Source organism: Sylvia atricapilla, chromosome 9, assembly GCF_009819655.1.
Source record: "Sylvia atricapilla isolate bSylAtr1 chromosome 9, bSylAtr1.pri, whole genome shotgun sequence".
In the NCBI taxonomy this organism is placed as follows: Eukaryota; Metazoa; Chordata; class Aves; order Passeriformes; family Sylviidae; genus Sylvia; species Sylvia atricapilla.
Window position 1 is genome coordinate 13,541,450 of NC_089148.1, and position 21,703 is coordinate 13,563,152.

Consider the following 21,703-nt stretch of genomic DNA (forward strand, 5'->3'; position numbering starts at 1 on the left):
GTAGTCCTGGGCTTCATCAACTACAGCAATCATCAAATAAATCCCCTCCCTGGAAAGTGTACAAAGCAGCTTATTTCCATTCCTTAAGCTTCTAAAATGAAAAAGAGCTAAGTTTGGCAAACTGAACCACTTGGCATCAAAGCACAACTGGCAAAGCAATTGTTCAGTGTGCAACCTTGAAAGTTACTTTTGTTCCCATTACTGGAAGCGTTTCCCTTGCAATGCACCCATTGTGCAGGACAGGAAGCAGACAGTCATGCAGGTCTGAGAATGCTGGAGACCCGTTTCTGACCCTGGGGCTGGTTTCCTGTTCAAATGGCTATTTTCTGTAATGCCTGGGCAGTAGTGCCAGGCTTGTTGATGTATATTGTTTACACTAGAAGTATTATTTCACTGAATGTCTTGAATTCACAAGTAGGGAAGTGACAAGGCTGGAGCACTGACAGCCATTGCAGGAAGGGTAGTCTGGTTGCCTGGCATGCCACGACATTTTTTATTTTGCACTAATGACCCTGACGCATCCCAGACAGTTCCTAATTGGCCAGAGTGCAATCTTCAGGCAAGGAATTCTGTAGTTGCCACTTTTCTCATTTAAATGATACCCTACAAAGCTCAGCCAAAACTCAAAACTGTGTGAGAGAAGAATAAAATTCACAGAAGCTGCTATGTCAAAATGAACCACATCTGTTTGTGTGTTCCTTCTACTTCCCCAGGAAAAAAGGAAAAATGAGACATAGCCTTAGCTGTTAGTGGAAATTTTGAATGGTTTCCTCAGTGGTCTGTGGACATGGAATTTTTCTTGGCTAATTTGCTGTTCTAATCTGGTAGCTGTACAGTTGCCATTCTCACACCTCTCGGGCATTTAGCATTCCCTTGATGCTGGGCTGAGACCAAATGCTCAATGAAGGAAATCAGTTCAAAGGCACAAATGATAGCTGGGTGTCTCATGCCTGTAGAAAAACCTGTGTGAGAGGAGTATCTGATTTTTCCCTGCCCTTGTGATCTCTCTGCACTCTCTTACTGACAGTGTTAACATTTGAGGCTGATGAGGCCCATATTTCTGATCCCTGCTTTTGTGACAGAGGTAACCTGGCCAAAGGGTTTCACATCTGCCCCAATTTCAGGTAGGGCTCAGTTTTGTTTCAAACAGGCACAGATCTACTTTTAGGCTCATAAATCCTGGCACACCCCCACAGTCCTGACAGCAGCAGGATCGCAGAGCAGGGCTGTCTGAAGTCTCCCTGTAGTGGAACCTGATTGATCCTGTGAGGTCTTGGTCCAGGCTCCATCCCTGGCTGTGCCAAGGTAAATACAGTGTGATTCCATTAGCATCAGTGAAGGTAGCTTGGCTTTATCGTGGTGTGAGTGAGTTGGGAATCTTGGCCCTTTGCTCCCTGAGCACTTTTTGCTGATCACAGGTGATGTGTTTGCTGTGAATGATGGACCCAGAGCCAATAAGCCATCCTGAAGTGTTCTTTGAAGTTCTGTTTTGCCCAAACTTTCAGAGCAGGGCTAGGGGCAGACGAAGCCTGCATTCCTTGTACTGGCTCCATTATTCTGAGCAGTCTCCTGAGGCTGTTTTGCCACTGTCTCTCTCCGTGTTTGGTTTAGGCACCTGAAGTCCCAGCTGCTGCCATGGTTCCCCATTGACTCACACGTGCTATTGCACAGATTCTTCTTGCAACTATTTTGCACTCACAGAGCAAATGAAAATTGGTATAAAATCAACTGACAACGTGTAGTTGGTGTGATCTATGGGGCAAGGGCTTGGTCCTGCTCCTCTCATTGTGTTTGGCCTAATTCTGTTTGCTCAGTAAGGGGAAAACCCACAGCTTCCAGGAGCTGTTCTACACTTGCATGACTGAGAAATCAGAAATGGGCCTGTGAGGTGCAGGATTACACCCCAGGATGAAAAGCAGCTGTTAAGCCTGAAACAAATACAGGAAATGTGAACACAGGGGCAAAACAAAGAAACTCAAGTTCTTTTAAAACAGTAAGATGTGAGAAGGTTTTAATTTTAAAAGTCAGAACATCAGGAGGAAAGGGGGAAGTAGCCTCACTGTCGTAGCAGCCATCTGGTACCAGGCTGCAGTTGTAGGAGCATTGATCTCACTGACCCATATTGTATTAAATATATATGTAGAGTTAAATAAATAACTTTTGCACAGTGTTAAATGGGGGAGGGGGGGAGGGGATGCTGAAACTCGAATATGCACAGTTCCTTCTAATCTGTTTTGAAGTATATTTGCAGGGAATTAGGGGTGATTCAGTATTTTGTATTGGTATGGATGGAAATCGGGTCTGCTTCCACAGTTGCCATTGGCCCCATTGTGTCAGCCACCAGTGCCATGTTTTTGAAGTTACTAAGTTATAAATCTTTTCCCACTAGTTTGTTTGTTGATTACAAGTCATCTGAGCACGGGAAAAACCAACCCAGAAACAGAGGCGTGTCCCAACAGATGCTTCACTAGTGTGTGAAGCAGTAATGTGCAATTGTCCACCTTCGGATACGGGAGTGCTCTAGTTTTGGGGATTGTCTTTGGGTTTTTATTTCATTCTCATCAGCAGTGAAGTGAGTTGCTGCTTTGCACCGTTGGTAGTTGCAATCTAGAGTTATATCCAGTACAGCCCTTTGTCTTATGCCAAAAATAAAATGCTCTTTCCACACTCATCTCTCTTGAGGTGTTCAAGAAGTTTTCCATTTAATCTGATGGGCCTGATTCTTTTCTCGCTGACACTAGTGTTAGCAAGACTTCCACAAACCAAAAGCCATTCCCAGGAAAAAAACCTTGCATTTAATCACAGCTGAATTTTAGTCACAGCAGGACAAAAATCAAAGTTTTTCCCTCACAAAGCCAGGCAACTGTAATGGGACTGTGGAAATGAATGCTGACACTTAGTGCTGTTTTGGGGAGGACAGGAGGAGGGTGTGGGTCTTGGTTGCCCCAAATCCTGGGCTCTCTGCAGGCTTAGGTGGCACCATGTCTGTAACTGAACGCTGTGGCTGTTTAAAACAGCAGAATTGCTATAGGAGTGTCACACTTTAAGTTTGGAAAAGCCCCTTATTTGGTACTTGAACAATCTCGCTTCTGTTTTTGAATGTCTGTTTATTTTTTATTTTTTGTTACGCTAACAGGGAATAAAAATCTGAAATGTTAGTGAGTCTTGTATGCTTGCTGCATTGTGCAGACATGAAACAGGTACTGCTTGTGGATCAGGAGCGGTAAGAGACAGACAGGTTCAAAATGCAGTTTTACAAAGCACTATGATGGGTTGAGGGTTGTTTTGTTTAGGCCATGTTTAAAATCGAGTTTCCTTACGTGTAGTTTCCTTATAGCTGATTTGCAACCTCTGCTTTTGCAATAGCAAAATCAAAGTAACATTCCCGGAGAACAAAAATGCTGTGAGGGGAAGGGGGGCACGCTTGCTCAAATTCAGCATTCAAAGCAGATAGCTTTAGTGGAGAGGAAGGATCAGCACCCTAAAGCATCCCTCTGGTTGTAGCTTGATGAAGCAGGAGACAGACCATGAAGCCAGAGCAGACCCTTCCCTTTGGAATAACCAGTTGTACTCTCCTTAAATGCACATGCAGGAGAGGGTTAGGGAACTGATACAAGTCCTGGAGGAGCTGCTGCCCTTTCTGTATGGGAAGGGAACTTGCACTGCTGATCCCCTTGTTTCCCTTGGCACACGAGCAGCCGGCAGAAGGGAAGGACCAGCCCAAAGAAGCGCTGGCCTGTTCCTCAGGAGGCTGGGCCAGTTCGGCTCTGCGTGAGCTGCAGCTTTGGATGGGGTTACGTGAAGTTTGGCCAACATTTTTGTGAATCTTGCATTCTGTGGGCAGAAATACTTTCCACCGAATGGGAAGGGGGGGAAAAACACCAAAAAAGTCTCTCTTGAAATCTTTTCAGTTCCTTCCTGTTTGTTCAAAGGGGCAGATTGGGAGCTTTAGCTTGTTAACTGTTTAGATGATAGTGCTTGAAGTGCTGGTCTTTGGGGCTGGCTCCATACTATTAATGCAGAATTTGCGTTTTTTAAAATTGCTATTGGCATAGACTCACCGTATTTTATGACTAGACCAGCCATTTGTTCTAAAGTTTGCCTCAAAAAAATGTAATATGAGCTTCAGAGGCAAGGAAAAAAAAAAAAAAAAAAGTGAGACGGGCCCTTTTTGGTAGAAGAAAACCCGCTTCATTGATCAATCTGTATTAGAGAAAGCAGCTTTAATTTGATGCCCCCCTCCACCACCTTCCCTTGGGATTGCTTCTGTGAGATCGGCATTGGCAACTGAGGGGAGGGACATTTCCCCCTGTATCCAGCCCTTCCCATGCACTTTGCAAGTGCTTGTAGCAAGAGGCTCGGGAGCGTTTGGAGAAAATTACTGCGTCCAAAGACAAAAGCAAAGGTCTCTAAGGGTGACTGTCACCTCCTGGCAGGGGGTTGTAGGATGCTGGGGCCGGCCCTGAGCTGCCCCCGGGTCTCTGTTGGCCGCAGGGGTGGGCTCACGTTCAGTCAGCTGGGTCGGGGTTTGGATCTGTTTTGTTTTCGTGAGTGACTTCTACATCCAGCAAAGATCTGTTTGATGAAAACCTGTTAATTTTGTATATCTGGCTGTTTATTGCACCATGGGATTGTAATGGTCTGCATCATCCGTGTGTGTGTGTGTGTGTGTGTGTGTGTGTGTGCGTGCGTGTGTGTGTATATGTACTGTATGTATATAGATATATGTAAAATATATTCACGTACACATTTATATGCATTAGCTGTAAGTGGCACTGCCCCTTAAAAATAAAACAAAACTCACCGTTAGCACATTCTGCCACATGTTTCGGCAGAATTGGGTTGGTTTTTTGTCAAATGAAAAGGAGTTTATTGTGTTCATCTTGCATATGTGCTTCTGAAATGCTGAACTCTGGATTTCCTTCGGGGGGGTGCTAATATATTTGTAAACAGAGTTGATTTGGGGTGTTATTTACTCTGGGACAAAGCATTCAACCGTGTCCCAAGCAAAGGCTTAGCAAAAGAACCCCCTCTTGCTCTCCTGTGAGACGCAGTGATTGTTTGCACGTTCCAGTGGCCCCTCAGTGTCCCCTGTCCAGAGCTGATGTGCAATGGGTGGTGTTGGTGCGTGTCCCTTTGTGAGTGGACTCTTTGTTCAAGGTGTGGTTCAATGTAAAGCATGAGTGGGTGTTTGATCTTGTGTCGAGGGCTGAAATAACAGCACACTCCTTTGTACAACCTTTGCATCAATGTTTCTGCTTTTCTTTGACTTCTATTTTCTTTAAGGGAAACTGCATCTGTTAAGAACCTGCTTCTTCAGAAGCTATTGAATTATTTTGTTTTCCAGATGAATTCCAGCATGTAACTTTGGTACTCTTGTTTGTTATTTGTGTAAAATCTGTTCTTCTGTCGTTTATGGTGTAGTCGGGGAGGGGGGTGGGGGGAAGAAAAGAAAAAATAAAGGAATTCATGTAGTTTAACTTTTAAAGAAAAGAAACAAACTGCTTCATAAGGAAACCAAGTGTATGTTAGTGTTTTCTGACAAGTCATCCTGTAGTTTCTAGCTCAGTAATGCAACACTGTACTTGTCACCGGGTGTGTTACAATTTTGCTGTACTTTCTTTTACTAGATGGTTGGGCTTTTAAATCCCAGACACTAAGCATCCTGGGCCTACTTGCTCTAGATCAAAAAAAATGCAATAAAAAAAAATTGCAATAAAGCACATTGACATGTAATGTTTTAGAAGGATGTACTGACAGCTGTTTCTAATAAATTCCGAACTGCAGCGTGGTCGGGCTGCCGTGGTGTAGCTGTGTCTGTCTCCCAGCCGAGGCCATGGGCATCATCTTTAACAGAAGCTTTAAAAAAAAAAAGAAAAGGCTTGCAGAGGTCTGATTTCCTCTAGGCTGGAGAGAAAGCCCCTCCTGGGGCTGGGAGGAGGGAGGGATACACGTAGCACACGCGCGTTCCTTAGTGGAGCCTTCCCTGTGTTCCTTTCACAGCGTCTTCCGAGGGAGCAGGAGCCATCAGAAATGTTCTTCCATGGCTCACTGCTTCCTCTGCCATCAGGGGAAACCACGTTTGGTGATGCCACTGTTGGTGCTGGGGGAGAGGAGGGGATGCACCACGTGAGCAGACTTAGGAAAGACACGGCTCAGCTGCATCCACTCACCTAGATTTTGCAGGAGTTTGAGAAATCACTCTTTTCCCAATTCCTTCATGAGCATCAGGCATTGGAACCACTGAAAAACCAGTGAGTTTGAGGGTGGTGTTGCTGATCCTTTTCATTACAAATAAAGATGATGGCAGGAGGGCAAACCTGGGGGGATGTTTTGCCCCTTAAACTTGGCCATTGGTTGGGATGCCACTCTAGCATCCTCAGAAATTTAGGGCGGGGGCAGTGGCTGTGGCTGTGTGTGGCCCAGTGTTTTTGCAGCCCCATGAGTCGACCATTTTTGCAGACTAACGAGCAACATTTTTCCAACCTCCTGAGTCAACCATTTTTTTAAAAAATGCTGCATCAGCATTTTTCACAGGGCCCAGTAAGTCTTTTCAGCTGCTGAGTCAGCATTCCCTCCATCACCCGCACCAGAGGCCCCTTCACCAGCAGGCAGGGAGCACCCAACTGGGCAGAAAAGCCCCTGATCATGGTGCAGGGGAGCTGGGAGCACCCAACTGGACCCTGAAGGTTCACTGGGCATCTGTCATTACACCCAGCAAGGAGCTCACCCCATGTTGCAGCACCTTGGGGTGCTCCGTGCTGGCCTGCCCACAGCACTGGAGGGATGCAACCCCTTAGAAACATCACCTGGAACAGCAGCAGCCACGTGGTACCCAATGGAGGAGCCATGGGCTCTGTAGGCTGATGTTCACTGCATTGGCACCCCCAGGCAAGAAGAGCAATGGGGAAACATCAGCAAGAAACTGAGAGGACTCTGCAAGGTGCTCCAGGGGCCTGGCTCTTTCTTATGATTATTTAATTTATTTCTTTTTAATAAGGGCTAATGAGGTAGAATTGCAGGAAAGATGTAAGTCACTAATTGGCGAATAGCTTTTCAGGGCTTTGCCAGACTGTTCGCTGTGTTATGAAAACATCACAGCCAGAGCCGGCGTAGGAAATTTCCAAGCGGCTGTGCTGACTGGATGGAAAGAAAAACACCTCCCAGCTCAGATGTCTTCTCAGAGAAAGGGCAGATCCTGGGGATTTTTCCATCCTCAGCAATTCCACAGAGCTTCCTGCAAGTCCCCTGGGTTCCCCCCCACTCACACACAGGACCCTTCCCAGGGGAAGGCAATGGCCCAGCAACCCCAGGTGTGGCACCATAGGGCAGAGGTGCAGGATGGATGGACAGAAGTCCACAAGCTGCTTTCATGGGATTTCTCTTCCCCTCCATGCAGGAACCCACTGTAGTGGGAGATTCATGTGCGGATCTTGCCCATGGGAAAAAAGAAAATCTGTCAGGAAAATCCAAAACGCCTCCCCCAGCCAAAACGCCTTGATGTAAGGGATCAGGGTCTGAAACCCGGGGCTTGTTGCAGCAACCAAGCTGCTCCACGTTTCCTCCTTGGTTTCATCTCTCAAAACAGACTTATTTTAGTCTAATAGTTTAGTTTAATAGACACTGTGTTGCTTGGCAGCAGGAGCAACACAACCACAGCCACAGCTCTGAGTACCACAGTCATAAATAAAGGGCAGGGTGGTGAGTGTGCTGCACAGCACCTTGAGCAGCCCAAAATCCACCAGGGATGTGGTTGCTTGTCCCCTCCATCCCACTCCACCATGCACAGCTGGAATGTGGGATCCATCAGGCGCCTCTGCCATGAATGAAGCACCTGAGCCTGGAAATGCAGTTGAGGCAGCTGCTTCTCACACCAGTCCCAGTGTGTTTGGGGTCAGGGTGAATGCAAAGGTACCCAAGACAGAGCGAGCTGCCTGAATCCCCTGGGAACAGGATGCCTCCCAAGGATGCACAACCTGGCTGAGCCCAGGAAGACATGAGGAATGGGGAGTGTTCACCCTGGCCACAATTCCTCCCTGTGAGATGTGAGATGCAGCATTTCCCTCCTTGGACCATCAAGTCCAAGCTTGGAGCAGGAGTCAGCAGCTTTCAAGTGAACTGGTGGATTAGGGTTGGCCAGAAACCCAGAATCCCCATTTCATAGGAAATCTCATCATCTTGCTTGTCATGCTTCATCCAAATAGGAACAAAATGGTAATGTACAAAATTTGACCCTGGAAAATACTTTCAAGGGGGAAAAAAACATCCCACACCAATTTTTGGGACAGACTGTGATCTGGCACAGTCCCACACCAGCATCAGCCTTTCTATATCAATGTTATCCATGAACTCACAAGGGTTGGAAGGACAGAGGCTTCACTCTGACCAACATAATCCACTTCCTTGGCTACTATTTTCTCCAAATTTTCTGTTGACTGCTATTTTCATCAAATCTGTTCTTTCTGATGGCAAATATTCCTTGCCAAGATCTAATAGGCTTTGTAAAGAAGTGATGGGTAGGGGACCAAATGCCAGGGCACCCTCTGCGTGATGTCTCTGTGCTCCCTGGTCAGAAGGTGTGGCAGAGGAAGAGGAAAAGGCTGCAAAACACCAGTCTGGGTTGCTGCCCACTCTCCTGCCTCCAAACCCATCCTTGGTGGTGGTGGTGGTGGCTCCTGGGAAACACCTTGGCCACCTCTGCCCAGTCACTGGTACATTTCAGGGCAAAACCCAGCGCAGGTTCCCCTGGGCTCAGCTCTCCTGTGCACAGCCATGTCCCCAGAGCCCTCCTCTTCCTGACCCCACCAGACCCAACCATCTCCCCTGTACAAGGGGCAAAGCCTTGACCTCTCCCTTGGAGCAGGAGGAAGCAGCCCTGATGCAAACTAAAGCAACTCAGGGTCTGCTTCCCAGAAGAGGGATAAGGAGCAGGAAGAGGAGGATGAGCAGTCACAAGGCTTCAGGGGCAAGCAAAGGCATGTCCCATGGTGGTGCATCTTCAGGCAGACTAAGAGGCCAGGAGGGCAGGGGCCAGGATGTGCTCCTCCATCCCAAAAGCATTTCCCTGTGCTCCTGCATGGGCTCCTGGGCAAGATCCCGGCTGCTGCCACAGTCTGTGCCCAGGAGAGACACTCGGCAGTCACAAGCCTGCCTCGAGCAGAGCTGTGGCTGGAGCATTTCCCAAACTTTCCCTTTGCTCACACTTTCAAGGGAAGGGGTGGGGTGGGTGCACGGAGAGCAGAGCCAGCCGCCCTGGGCAGGTGCTGTGCACGCTCCCGCGGCCGCTCTGCCAAAGGAAACACAAACATCCTACCCAAAGAAAGCACTTTTCATCAGCAGCACAAGTTCCCATTTTTGCACAGGGCTGGTCTGTTCCGGGCAGCTTTCCCCACCACACCACAGTGCCAGGCTGAGCGAGGGCCCGGCCGAGCTTTCCGGGCCAGAGCCGCCCTTCCTGCCCCACGTTAGACCCACAGAAACCAGGCAGTGTGACCACGTCCGGCACCTGGAGAGGACTGAGGCTGACCTTGTGTGAGATGCCTCAGAGCTAAAGGGGCTTAGTCAGCCTCAGAGTCCCTCCTGCACTTGAGATGTGGCATTTGGGCATGTAGGACCCTGGAGACTGGAGACCTAGAGGCTGTGGGACCTCGCTTCTCCTTACATCTGGCAAGGGGAATTTTGGCCAAACCTGACTGTCCCAGCACTGCAGACAGAGGTGGTGAGGCCCCATAACCCAGAAGGAGCTTTGGAAGGGAAATTCCAGTGTCATGTAATGGTGCAGCTCAACACCAAGGCAGGACAACAAACACAGGTTATTAAAAAAGAGAACAGAGAGAGAGACTAAAAAAATAAAAGGCAAGTATTACTTTGGCCTAAAGTTAGTGAAGACCTGAGGAGAATGCAGGATTCAGGGTGGAAGAGGGGGTGAGGAGGAGTGTAAGGGCACTTGGATGCACATCACTCATGAAATAAATACTTTATACCTGCCCTCAGTGTCAGGTGGGCAGAGGAGCAGGATGAGCTGCTCCTCTGCCCCCGTCAAAGTGCTGCTGCTGTGCCTGAGCCAGCAGGTCCCTGGTCCCAGCACCTGCCTGGCCTCACCTGCCCGGCCTCACCTGCCCCATCTCACCTGCTCAGCCCCACCTGCCCCATCTCACCTGCCCAGCCCCACCTGTCCAGCCTCACCTGCCCCATCTCACCTGTCCAGCCCCACCTGCCCCATCTCACCTGCCCAGCCTCACCTGTCCAGCCTCACCTGCCCCATCTCACCTGCTCAGCCACCAGCAGGAGCAAAGTCCACAGCAGGAAAAGCAAGGCTGAGGCCCCAGGAACAAAGCAGCCTTTCACAGCAGCAGCTTGGCCAGAGGAACCAGGGAATATTCCTGTCCAAGGGCTCCCAAACGGCTCCTAGCTTTGATCCTGGGCACAGGGCGGGTTGTTGGCACTTTTCCTTTCCTTCTTTGTGTTGCTCTTTACTTTTTTTCCTTCCTACTTTATGGTGTAATTTCTGTGTGTGTCTATGATTTCTAGGAGAATTTTCTTGCCACTCTGGGAAGAGAAACTTTCTGCTGGGAGCAAGATACAGACTCTGCACAGACTCTTTTCACCTGTCTCCTGAGGGAGAAAAAAATCCCTCCTCTGGAGGCACAAGTGTTCATCACCATCATTTTCAGTTCAGAGGTTGTTTTCTGAATGTGTCTAATAAATCCCAGCCTCACTCAGGATGGGAAACTGAACCAGCTCCACAGCTGTGTACCTTCCTCCCAAACCACATCCCTTCCAGTGGACTCACTGGCTTGCATGCTCAGTTGGCCTTTCAGACTCCCCAGGTGACTGGGACAAGCAGTTCCCAAACCTGCTGGTTTCCATCCAGTTCTTGTCACCTGTCTAAAGCCTGCTCCCCCACCCCAAATGCAGAGGGAGGGGATGCACCAACCCACCTTCCCCAGCCCAGGGCACTCCCCTCCTGCAGCACAGGGAATGGTTCCCCACAAGCCTGTTCACCCACACAGTGTGGGGCACACCTGACACCCATGGCAGGGCAAGCCAAACCTCCCCTCCCCACATCCCAAATATATTTAGGCAGTTGGAAACATGCCTTTGCTGCCAGCCTTCCATGCAGGGATGGGAGGAGACAGATGGGATGGAGAAATTGAGTCAGCCCTGAGAGGTCACTATGGCAGCCAAGGGAATAAAACCATCCCTCTCCTTTTCCTCCTTCTCCTCATCCTTCTCCTCCTGGTCCCACCACCCGCCTTCTGACGGATGTTGCCTTTGGACCAGACCCTGTTGCAGTCCAGCTGCCGAAAGAACTCTGTGGTGAGCCCTGTGCACCCGTGGGCTGTCTGGAATCCATCACTGTCTGTGCACAGGGACGCCAGCCAAACCCTGCTCCTGCTCCTGCCTGCTGCTGGCAGCTCTGGCCTCTCCAGGGGAGCACCTGCGGGTGCACAGCGGTCCCCCCAGCCCTGGAATTCCACTGGAGAATCTGCACTACCACCAGCAGTGGCTGGGAAGGGGAGCAGCCACCCCCCAGGAGCCCCAAATCAGCTGATGGGGGAACGGTGCTTTTTTTCTGCCCTGCCAAGGGTTGGGTTGGTATCTCCAAAGCGTGGAGGCGCCACGGAGGATGTCCCTTGCCAGCCCAGCATGCTGGGTCATGCTACAGGGCTCCGGGTGCTACAGGGCATTTTCTGGCCATGGGGAGGGCATCCCACTGCCAGAGCGATGCCCTTAGCCAGAGGGACGCCCCCAGCATCACCATCCCTGGCACACCTCAGCAGCGGCAGGACGATGCCCCCGCCTCACCCCTGACCCTCCTCACTCTGGTTTAACCCCTGTGCGGTGTCACCCGCCCACGCCGGGCCATCCCCGGCAGCCTGTCCTCGGGCTCAGCGGGAACAAAGCCGGCCAGGATGCTCCGTGGCCGGGCTCACGGGAGGCTCCTGCGGGGAGCCCCGTGACGCGGGCGCAGCTCAGCGGGATTAGCGGGCAGACGGACGTGACTGCGAGGCAGTCGCCTGGTACTAATTAAAGAAGGGATATATTTAGGCACCCGGTTATCCCCTGCGTTTCACTTATTTTTAGCTGCCAGTCTGCCAGGCTGGGGGTGGCACATGGGGAAGGGCACGGATGCAAGGCAGGATGGATCCAGCCCAGCACCAAGGAGGTCACAGCACATGTCCTGGGCAACACTGAGCCTTTCCCTGGGGGAAGAGACCTCTGTCCAAACCGACTGCAAAGGAAGAGAAAGCTTTAATTTTTTTCCTCAGAAAGGCAGGAAAATGGGTTTCAGGGAGCAATAGGAGCATCCCTGCTCAGTCCTTGCCCCAGATCCATCCAGCCACCCACACCCCCATATCCAGAAGTGCAAATGGCCCTTTTTGGACTCACACAGCAAAAAAAAAAAAGCACAGCTGTGCCCAGGGCAGAGGCAGCTCCCTCATTCTGAGACACATCCCTCTGCAGTGACAGTGGCCTAGAAGCAATGCCACTGGTTCCCATACCTTCTTTCTATGCAGTACTGCCCCTCAGCACAGCCAGAGTCTGTCCTTGGCACATGGCTGAGCACCTGTCCACATGGGCCATCAGCAAGTGTGGAGGAGCTTCTTTGGGTCTTAAGTACCCTGAAAAGAGTGGAGGAACAGCAGGAAGAACAGTGCCCAGCAGCCCTGCATCCCTCCTGGGCCAGGACAACCCCATTAGTTCCATTCTTTTCCCCCTTTGCTTCCTTCCCAGAAATGCTCTGGGGTTTTGTATTTGTGGGTTTGGGGTTTCTTCCTCTTTCCAGTGTGAAATATTGATCAGGTCTCTGCTACCCTCCCACCCCTCACTCCACCACAGCTCCTGGCTGCCCAGCTTCCCTCATGGAGCAGAGGGCAGGGTGTAGGAGGAAATCAAAGTAATGGGATAATTAATGACCCAGGGAGCTGAAACCCAGTCCAAAGCCAGGCTGCTCTGGCTGGCCTGGGAGGAGACTTCCCAGCAGGGAAGATTTGGTTTGAGGGTATTTTTGGAGCTGAACAGCATCCAGGGCTGGCCAAATTTCTTCTTAGGTGGCCAATCAGGTAAAGCCTCTCCCAAAACAGTGAGGCTGGGAAGTTTGGACCATAACTCAATAAATCTGAGATGGAAAAAAAAAAAAAAAAAAAAAAAAAAAAAAAAAAAAAAAAACAACCCACCCCAATTTCTTTACTTAATTGAATCCTTTGACTCCAGGAGCAGGTGTCCTGCACCCTCCAGTCTGTGGAGAGTGGCCAGGGCCGTGTGGGGTTGTGAGCTCCCATCACCTGGGCTGCAGCTTGCCCTGGTTCCCTGCTGCCCATCAGAATTAGGCAGCCCGTTTGAGCAGGTTTACGATAATCATCAAATAACTCGTTCATTGACAGCGTGTCAGGCTGAGAAGACTGACTGAGCCCTCGTTTGCTGATTGCTAATTAGCTTAACATTCCTAATCCCTCATTAGTGACTATGAAGTAAGCTCTGAAATATGAGGTCAGCCCTAATCAGCGTTTAAAATATAAAGCCCACTGGCACATGATGGAGGCTGGGGAGGGGGTGGCTGCAGGCCAGCCCTGGGTGCTTCCATGGTCACAGGGAATGAGGCAGATAGGAAGAGTTAAACCCCGTGGAGCCACGGACATCTGCACATCCCCCTAGAGCTCAGCCTCTGCACTCAGTGCCCGACCTGGATCCACACCAGGAACAGGCAGCAATGTGGAGTGCAACACAAGAGGGGTCCCAGGTTCCTTTCAAGTGCATCCAACAGCTGTGGCTTCCATCCTGCACAGACTGTCTACAGAATCACAGAATATTCTGAACTGGAAGGGATCCACAAAGATCATGAGTCCAACTGTTAAGTGAATGGCTCATACAGGGTTCAAACCCATCAGCACTTTGCTCTGACCAACAGTGGGGGCCCAAGCACCCATGCAGGATGCTCTGGCTTTCCCCCCCAGCTCCCATCTTCAAGATTCCAGCTTAACTGCAGGCAGCCAGGCTGTTGGCAGTGGGACTTTCCCAGAGGCTCACCCACACCCTCTGATCCTGGGAGAAGGAGTCAAATCTTGGCATTGAGAAGAGAGCACCCAAGTGTGCTGGGCTGCCATTTCCACGCCATCATGTGGGAGGAAAAAATGGCCCTTAGTTGTTGTGGCTTAATCCTCTGGAAGAATAAGGTGTTGTGGACTGAGAATTACTTATTCCTGGCTGGGGAAACTCCTACAGGAGGGCTGTGGACATTAAAATAACCCTAATTAAACTCCAGCTAGTGAACCTTAAAAAAGGAGAAAAAAAATCTGCGTTTCCACGAAAATGCAATTTGAAAACCCCTTGAGCCACACCTCTGCTCATCCAGGGCGATGCTCCCACCTCAGGCCCCGTGTTGCTGGAGATGATGCTGTGGATTTGTGCTGCGGGGCAGAGCCAGCTCCTGCTGCACACCCGGTGCCTGCACGGAGGCAGGAGCAGGGAGCCTTTGCCGTGACCGGCAGAGAGGCCCCGGTGTCCTCTCCGCTCCCGTCCCCGCGGTCCCGCTCGCCGTGGGCAGGAACATCTCTCTTTTATGAACCCACGTCAGCGAGCGGCTGCCGGCAGAGACACTGCAAATCTCCTGCGGGCGGAGCCGAGCTTCGCCCCCGATTCCTGCTCCGCAGCTTCCCTGGAGCACGGAGACACGGGATATTTTGAGCATCCTTGGCAGCAGCGAATGAGGATTAGCCCAATCCCCCCAGACATGAACGTCTCCCCAGCTCTATTTCCAAGGACAGGAATAGCCCCTGAAGGCTTTTCCGTGTGGAGGGCACACACCTGCAAATGTTAAAAGCAAAGATCTGTTTCTGGAAAGGTTTTGGGTGGTGCAGGATCAAGGCTGCCTAAATGAGTGGGTGAAAAAGGGGCCAAGTAGCACCTGCTGGCTCTTGTCCCGTGGCTAATCCAAGCCAATGCCAAGCCAATTCCTGAACCCATCAGACATAGCGTGCATCCTCACCTTGCTCAGCCAAGTTTCATGTCTGACAAGTTCTTACCCCTTCCACCCCTTACATGCTTCTACCATCAGGACCCTGCATTAGCAGGGACACAAAACATTATAAACATACAGACTTGGTGGAGGATGGTAAATTCTGGGCTTGAGTTTCAGACTGGAAAGCCTTGGCTTAGCCACACACCTGGGCTGTGGAGCAGAAAATCCCAAATAGCCTGGCAGAGTTACTCCCATACCCAGACACTCCACAGGTCATTTTCTGCCCCATCAAGCAGCTGGTTGCACAGGCAGGTTGGGAGCACAGCCATTCCCAGCACTATGGAAAACTGAGGGGAGAGCAACCAAGAGACAAATACGAGTTTGGATTTATGTAAAAAAAAAAACAAAACAAAATTATTTATTTTGGAGGAGGATTTGAACATCGACATGCAGGTACAACATGAATAAAAATTATTGCACCGCTATTATGTGGCAATTGTTCAAGTTTCTAGAAACACAGAAATTCCACACTTTCTCTTATCTAGCTAAGTGCTGAGTGACACGGCTTGGCAGAGCCCAGCGCAGGAGGTGCTCTCACAGCCACCTGGATATGGTAATCGAACACAACGTAAACACACACTTCTGTCAAATCTTCTACTAGAAGTACAGAATTATCCTTCACATCCAGTAAGAGAAAACCAGAGAAAGATTTTATCCTCCCCTCTTCAGAAGAAAGAAAAAAAAAAAGAAAAAAAAAAAAAAAAAGAAAAAAAAAGAAAAGGAAAAAAAAATACTCCAAATCACACCTCAATGTAAGTGTGGCAAACAAACCCACTGGTCACTCCTACCCCTTCCCCCACAAGCGCTCTTTAGTACAGCAGCAGCCAAAGGCCTCCAACATTCGGACCCAGGAGTGGCCAGTACAACGCTAAAGTCTAATATTTACAATAAATATCATCCATTTCTCTTAGTTTGCAACAGTCAGAGACAAAGGGAAAAATAACACTGAGTCACGGGGCAGGGATGCGCCAGCTGGATGCAGGAGCAGAGAGGAGCTGCAGTGGCCGAACCAGCTTAAGACACTGCCATCCCAACAGGGATGAGGAGCAGGAGACACATCCAAGCTGACAGAAGGGAAGAGGGAAACAAAGCAGGAAAGCAGCATATTTGGATGGTGACATGCACGGCTCATTGACCAAACACACACCTCACGCTTGTGACTTCCACCTTCTGCCTGCCTGACTCGGGACTACCCACGGAAACCAAGGGCTGGCCAGGGCTTCCCTTGGCCACTGTGGGTCCAAGCCAGCACTGGGAACACACTCTTGCCCCTCAGACACAGCTTTTCCATCGTCCTGTTCCTTCCCAACACATTCTGCAAGCTTTTATTTGGGAAGCTATTTAAGGAATTCGTAGCAGAGCAAGGAATAAGTCTTGGTGTATCTACCTGGCTTATTATCAAAATTTAATAGGAAGAGTCTTCTCACCCAAACCCTTTGCTAAAGTGAGCCATGTAAATTTGACAGAAGGTGGAACAGGGCCAATGAGGCACCTAGCACACCAAGGGAAACTGCAGGACTGACCAAGAGCAGGGGATACAGGACTTTGCTAGAATGCTTTCCTGGCAATGCTGTTTGGCTTTGGATTCCAAAAAACCAGGGATTTTTAATTGCACTGACCACTCTCTGTACCGTAGCTACAAAAGAGGCAACAAAACACATACCTCACCTTTTCTTTGGCCAACACAGGCAAAAGCAGCAAAAGCTGTGACATAGCAAGGGTTTTCACTCCTCCTTTTATGCCTAGGAAAGGATAATTCTGCAATTCAGCATGGGAAGCATCGGCTGCAAAGGCAGGGAGTCAGCAGCTCACAGCCGGTACCATCACAGGGTCCCACCCCTGCCACTGGGGGCTGAACCAGGTTACCCAGCCTGGCTCACACCCCATGTTCATGTCCCAGGAGCAGTGATCAATTTTTTCCTCAGGTTTTTTAAACACAGAAGGAAAAGGGGGACCTGTGACCCAGGGAACAGCCAGGTTGGACCACATCCTCACACAACTCCTTAATTTACACAGACACTTCCATCTCGCCAAGGTCAGGTGCTCTCAGGAGATCAGCTTGTCAAGGAGGCTTGTCTTTGTAATTACCACAGACTCAGGATGCCAAATCCATTTTTCACTATTCCTGTCCATGCCATAATATCCTGCGCTGTTTCTCAACAAATTTTTAGTAGATCAACCCATCAGGGAGAAAACCAGCCAGACAAGTACCAGATCCTGCCAAGTCTGTTCCTTACTTGCTATTGCTCTAAATCAGCACTGAATGACACTCACCACCAAGAGCACTTGGAGAGGCTGGAGACACCCAGGACCCCGACAAGGCAGTGGAGATACTGTGGTTTGTAATTGCAAACCAAGTGTATATGAGCAGCCTATGAATTCCAGGAAAAAGAGCAGAGAGACAGCACAGCAGGCTCTGCTCTCAGTACCACCACAGCTGGGTTTATTAAGGTGTTACCCGGCAGTGCTGAGGCTTTGGTTAGTGTAGTAGCAACACCATATATGTTCACACTGACACACGGAGTAAACACTCATTTAAACATGTTAAAAAAAGAAAGCTCAAACCAAACCAAAACTTGGTCCAGAAATGAAATCCAAGCAGCCAAAATCAAGTATATAATGGGGGGAAGCAACTGCTACACAGAAAGAAACAGGGTGAGATTCCAGAGATTTTTGAGAGTTGTGGGTTGTACTGAAATCAGATTGAAAGAAATGGAGGAAAATATATTCCTATATAATAAACATACTTGCATTTAGGGGAAGCAAATCAAAACTTCAAGTTCAGAGAAAGCCAAGACAGTGAAGGAAGCAGCAGTGTAAGGAAATCAGACCAACAGAGATGGGGTTTAGCCTGGAATACTGTTGCACAGTCATTCTGCTTCTAACAGAGTAAGCCAGTGAGCAGGGCACTATCCCTCACAGGGGACCCGCAGGGAGATCCACTCAGACAAGACTAGGATACAAGCTGAGCACAATCTGGGACAAATGATGGGAGTGTTCATTGAGAGGAATTTAATTGAATGAAGAAAGGGCTTACAGTGCTACAGGTATCACCACTCGACACATTTATTGGTGCATTATTATTGGTCTAATCCTCAGCAAGGAGCACTGTCACCCAGAGTCGGTCACACTTAAAGCAAAGCGATGCCTAAACCTAGGAGCAAAGAGTAAGTTTTTAATGCAAAGTGACCTCAGCAGTGGAAATGATCTAGCTATCAGAGCTGAAATCTGAAAATATCACATGTGTTTTGAAGTCTGCTTGCAGCTTGACCACAGAACTCGAGGAGTCTGAACTCCTCATGGGTTTGTTTTTAAAACGGGCAGATTCAGAAAACTCAACAAGTTTCCCAAGCCCCAATTCAGAAATGTTAAGGGACACCATAAAATCCCTACCTATTTAGACTCACCAAGAGAAGGAAAAGTCTCCAAAAAGTCTCTCATTTTTCATTGAGATAACTTTGCCGGACACACTGGAGAATACACAACTACAAATTTTTCTACTTTAAAACCAACCTACAGGCACCCCTTTGCTGGGGTCACTTACTCTGAGGCAGGGCAAGTTATGAATTGAAGCCAGAGAAAGGAAGATAAAACATCACTAATTTTCTTTTTAAAAGAGGGAAAAGTTGCAATGTGTCCCATAGAGATAAGTAAAAACAATCCCCAAAAAAGCCAGCTTATGGATTGGAGATTTCTCTTTCTAGTAATTCCATTGAAAAATACTCTTACTTGTTTTAAAGAGAAGACAGGGATCTCTCTCTGTCCAGTCTCTCCAGCCAAGTCCTTTGTCTCCACATCCTCTAAGGACACAGGACTGTGAAGACACGTGGTGACAAAGAGGTTTTGCTTGCACTAAAGAGGGTCTGTAGTTTAAGAATAACTTGCAGACAAGAGGGTAGGTTGTTATCCTTGTCAAGGGACATCAGATTGTAAAACTGGAGCAAAAACTTGACATTTGTGAATTCCAATGGAATTTCAAAGAGAATGCTGAAAAGCAGAAATTTCAAACAAGCTGCCTTTTTTGCACACAGAATTTTTGGGATCTCAAATAAATGCAGAATTAGAGGGAAGAGCACATCAGGCCCTAAACTCAGGCAAAATAAAAGGTGCGGAAAGGAAAAGAAAATAAAACAAAACCAAAGTGTTCCTTAAGCCCTGCTTTAAAGATACCCTGTTCTAAAGAGACCTCAAACAGCAAGCACTACTGTGTACAAAAATAGAATAGCAAGGATGAAAAAACACAAAAAACAGTATGAAAAAAACCCTCCCAAAAATAGATGTACACAAGTTCTATTTTATATTAGTGTATATTACAAAATTCAAACATGCAGTCTCTATTTTGAATGTAGAACGCTCCAGTCCATGAGTACCAGCGATGCTGCTATGTTTTCTTTACAGCATCATCATGTGACAGGGGAAAGTCTTGTATTTTTAACTGATTTCCAGCCTCTTTGCTTTTCGCTTGTGCCAGAGTCCCTTCTTTACAGGGCCTTGTGCTGCCATCTGGCAGAGGAGAGGCTCTCAGAGCTGCTTGTCCAAGAGCATGAGACAGCTCTTTTGACGGAGTGATTTTGCAGCTACCTGCCAATGGCTCAGACACTTTAGCACTGCAAAAAGGTGCCTCCTTTTTGACCACTACGGGACATGTTGCCTCCTTTTTGTCCCCCACGGGACACACTGCCTCCCAGGGCTTTGCTGGGTGTAAGGACTCTGCACAGGACCCGCTCCTCATGGTCAGACCATCTGTGCTCGAGGGTTTGGCTTTCTCTTGACACTCTCCTGCTTGTGAAATTTCCTGCCTTTTTTGTTTCAAATCTCTCTCCTCTTTACCGGAGGCACCCAAATCCTTTCTCGTTTCCACCTCTCCAGACCCAGACATACCGAGCTTCAAAGGACCCAACACGCTCTGGGCCAGGGGCACTAACTGGGACACGGAGAGCGCATGCTCGATGGCACCGGGGATGAGGAGTGGGGAGGACACGGGTCCTGCTGGGCTTGTTTTGCTGGAGGATAAAGCACCCTCTGCCTGGGATGAGCTGGGCTGCTGCTTGTCGGGGCTAGGACTTCTTTGGGATGTTTCACTGGCACTCCCAGGAGACAGAAAAGAGGAGCTCTGCTGTTCCACAGGCTGAGGTGTCTCCCTGCGACCCTTCTCACCGGAGTCTGGGGGGCTTACCGTGGCAGGAGTGCTCATGTTTGCTGTGCACCACGAGGGAAGTGCCAGCAGAGGTTTGGAATCCTGTTTTTTCTGACTGTTTTCTGTTAGCACAGGCTCTTTCAAGTCAAGTTTATCACAGGAGACCCCAGAAAAATCACCTTCAAGTTCCAGGAGTTTGATAGACGGGCACTGCATATGTTCTGTGCCACCTACTGGTTTTTGAGTACCTGGAGTTCTCTGGAGGTCGTTGATTGCTTCAGAAGGCCTGTCTTTTGGACCAAAACACTCCAAAGTTTTGTTTTCTGGCAATTTATGCTCCTTTGCAGTTGTTTCTGATTTTAAGAATGGCTTTTCTGAATTAGCTAGTTTTTCTGGAGAAGTTCTTGAGGGGAGCTCTGGTAGGGAGGGGTGCACACTGATTTGCAGAGGCTCTGAAACAGGCTTTGCTTGTTGAGCATTTCCCTTCTGCAAATCTTCTGTACCTTTTGGATCTTCAGGTAGAAAGGCATCATCTTCAATACTATCCTTGCTTTCCAATTTAGATGAAAACTTACTATCCTCATTAAATGAATCTGAGCCTTGGTCTCCACTGCCACGGGGCTTGTCCAACCTTCTCCCATCCTGACTATCTTCTGAACCATCATCTGTTTCATCTTCAGAGGAATCTACTTCCCTGATGGCCTCCTGCTTTTGCAGAGACTCCCTCCTCTCCACCCTGTCCTGCCGAATGGCACCCAGCTTCCGTGAGCCCGGCTTCTGCAGCATCCCTTTCTCCGCCAGCCCAAGTTTGCCGCCTGTCGTTTCGTTGGCAGATTCCTGTAAGCTCTGGAGGCTGGGATCCCGCTGTAACATCTCCTTCTTGAACTCAGAGTGAGAGATATCCAAGCTATGCTTCCGTGAGGAGCCCAGCTTCTTCTCAGAGGAGGACAGAGAGGCAGCCAGTTTCTCGGCTGACTGCACTCTCTTCAGCAAAGGAGACCGAGGGGGCTCGGCACTTTTGGGGCGAGAAATTTGTCTCACCAGTGGTGGAGAGGAGTGTAGTTTTACTGGGAAAGACTGGATAATGCTGGAGCTACCAATTGAGTGTCCTGGCAAAGGAGATGGGGAGCGCTGTGGTGACGTGGACTGTGGGGTTGGTGATGGAGTGTGAGCCAGGGGGGACAGAGGGATGTTTCCTGCAGATTTACGCCTTGGAGATCTGTACTGCCTCTGGAGCTTTGGTGCTAGGCCATGCAGAGAGCTGGGTCGGATGTGTCCAGAGCTGGCTGGAGAATTGGGAACACTGGAACTGGGAGAGCTGCTCTGGGAAGAATTGCCACCAACTTGAAAGAAAAAAAAAAAAAAGAACAAAGAAAAAAAAATACGAAGAAGATTAATACATATTTGGCCATTAAAACAACTTACTGAAAATAAGTCAAGACACAATGTCATGTTACTCCAAAGCACAGCAGTACTATTGAAGGTAACACTGCCAGGCTTCTGATGGAAATTCACATCATTAGCACCCAACACCAGAGCCCAGT

At 48.9% G+C, this 21,703-nt stretch overlaps 2 protein-coding genes across 8 annotated transcripts in view; one reads left to right on the forward strand and one right to left on the reverse strand.

Moving 5' to 3' along the window:
* PRDX1 (peroxiredoxin 1) overlaps positions 1-21,703 on the forward strand; it is a 354,741-nt gene that overhangs the window by 27,614 nt on the left and 305,424 nt on the right. The window lies entirely within an intron of this gene.
* MAST2 (microtubule associated serine/threonine kinase 2) overlaps positions 15,361-21,703 on the reverse strand; it is a 186,510-nt gene continuing 180,167 nt past the window's right edge. For all 7 annotated transcript variants that reach the window (XM_066324943.1, XM_066324946.1, XM_066324945.1 and 4 more), the window contains one exon: positions 15,361-21,502. In XM_066324943.1, coding sequence (XP_066181040.1) covers positions 19,404-21,502 — 2,099 coding nt within the window. In that variant the 3' untranslated portion in view covers positions 15,361-19,403. The remainder of the gene's footprint in view (positions 21,503-21,703) is intronic.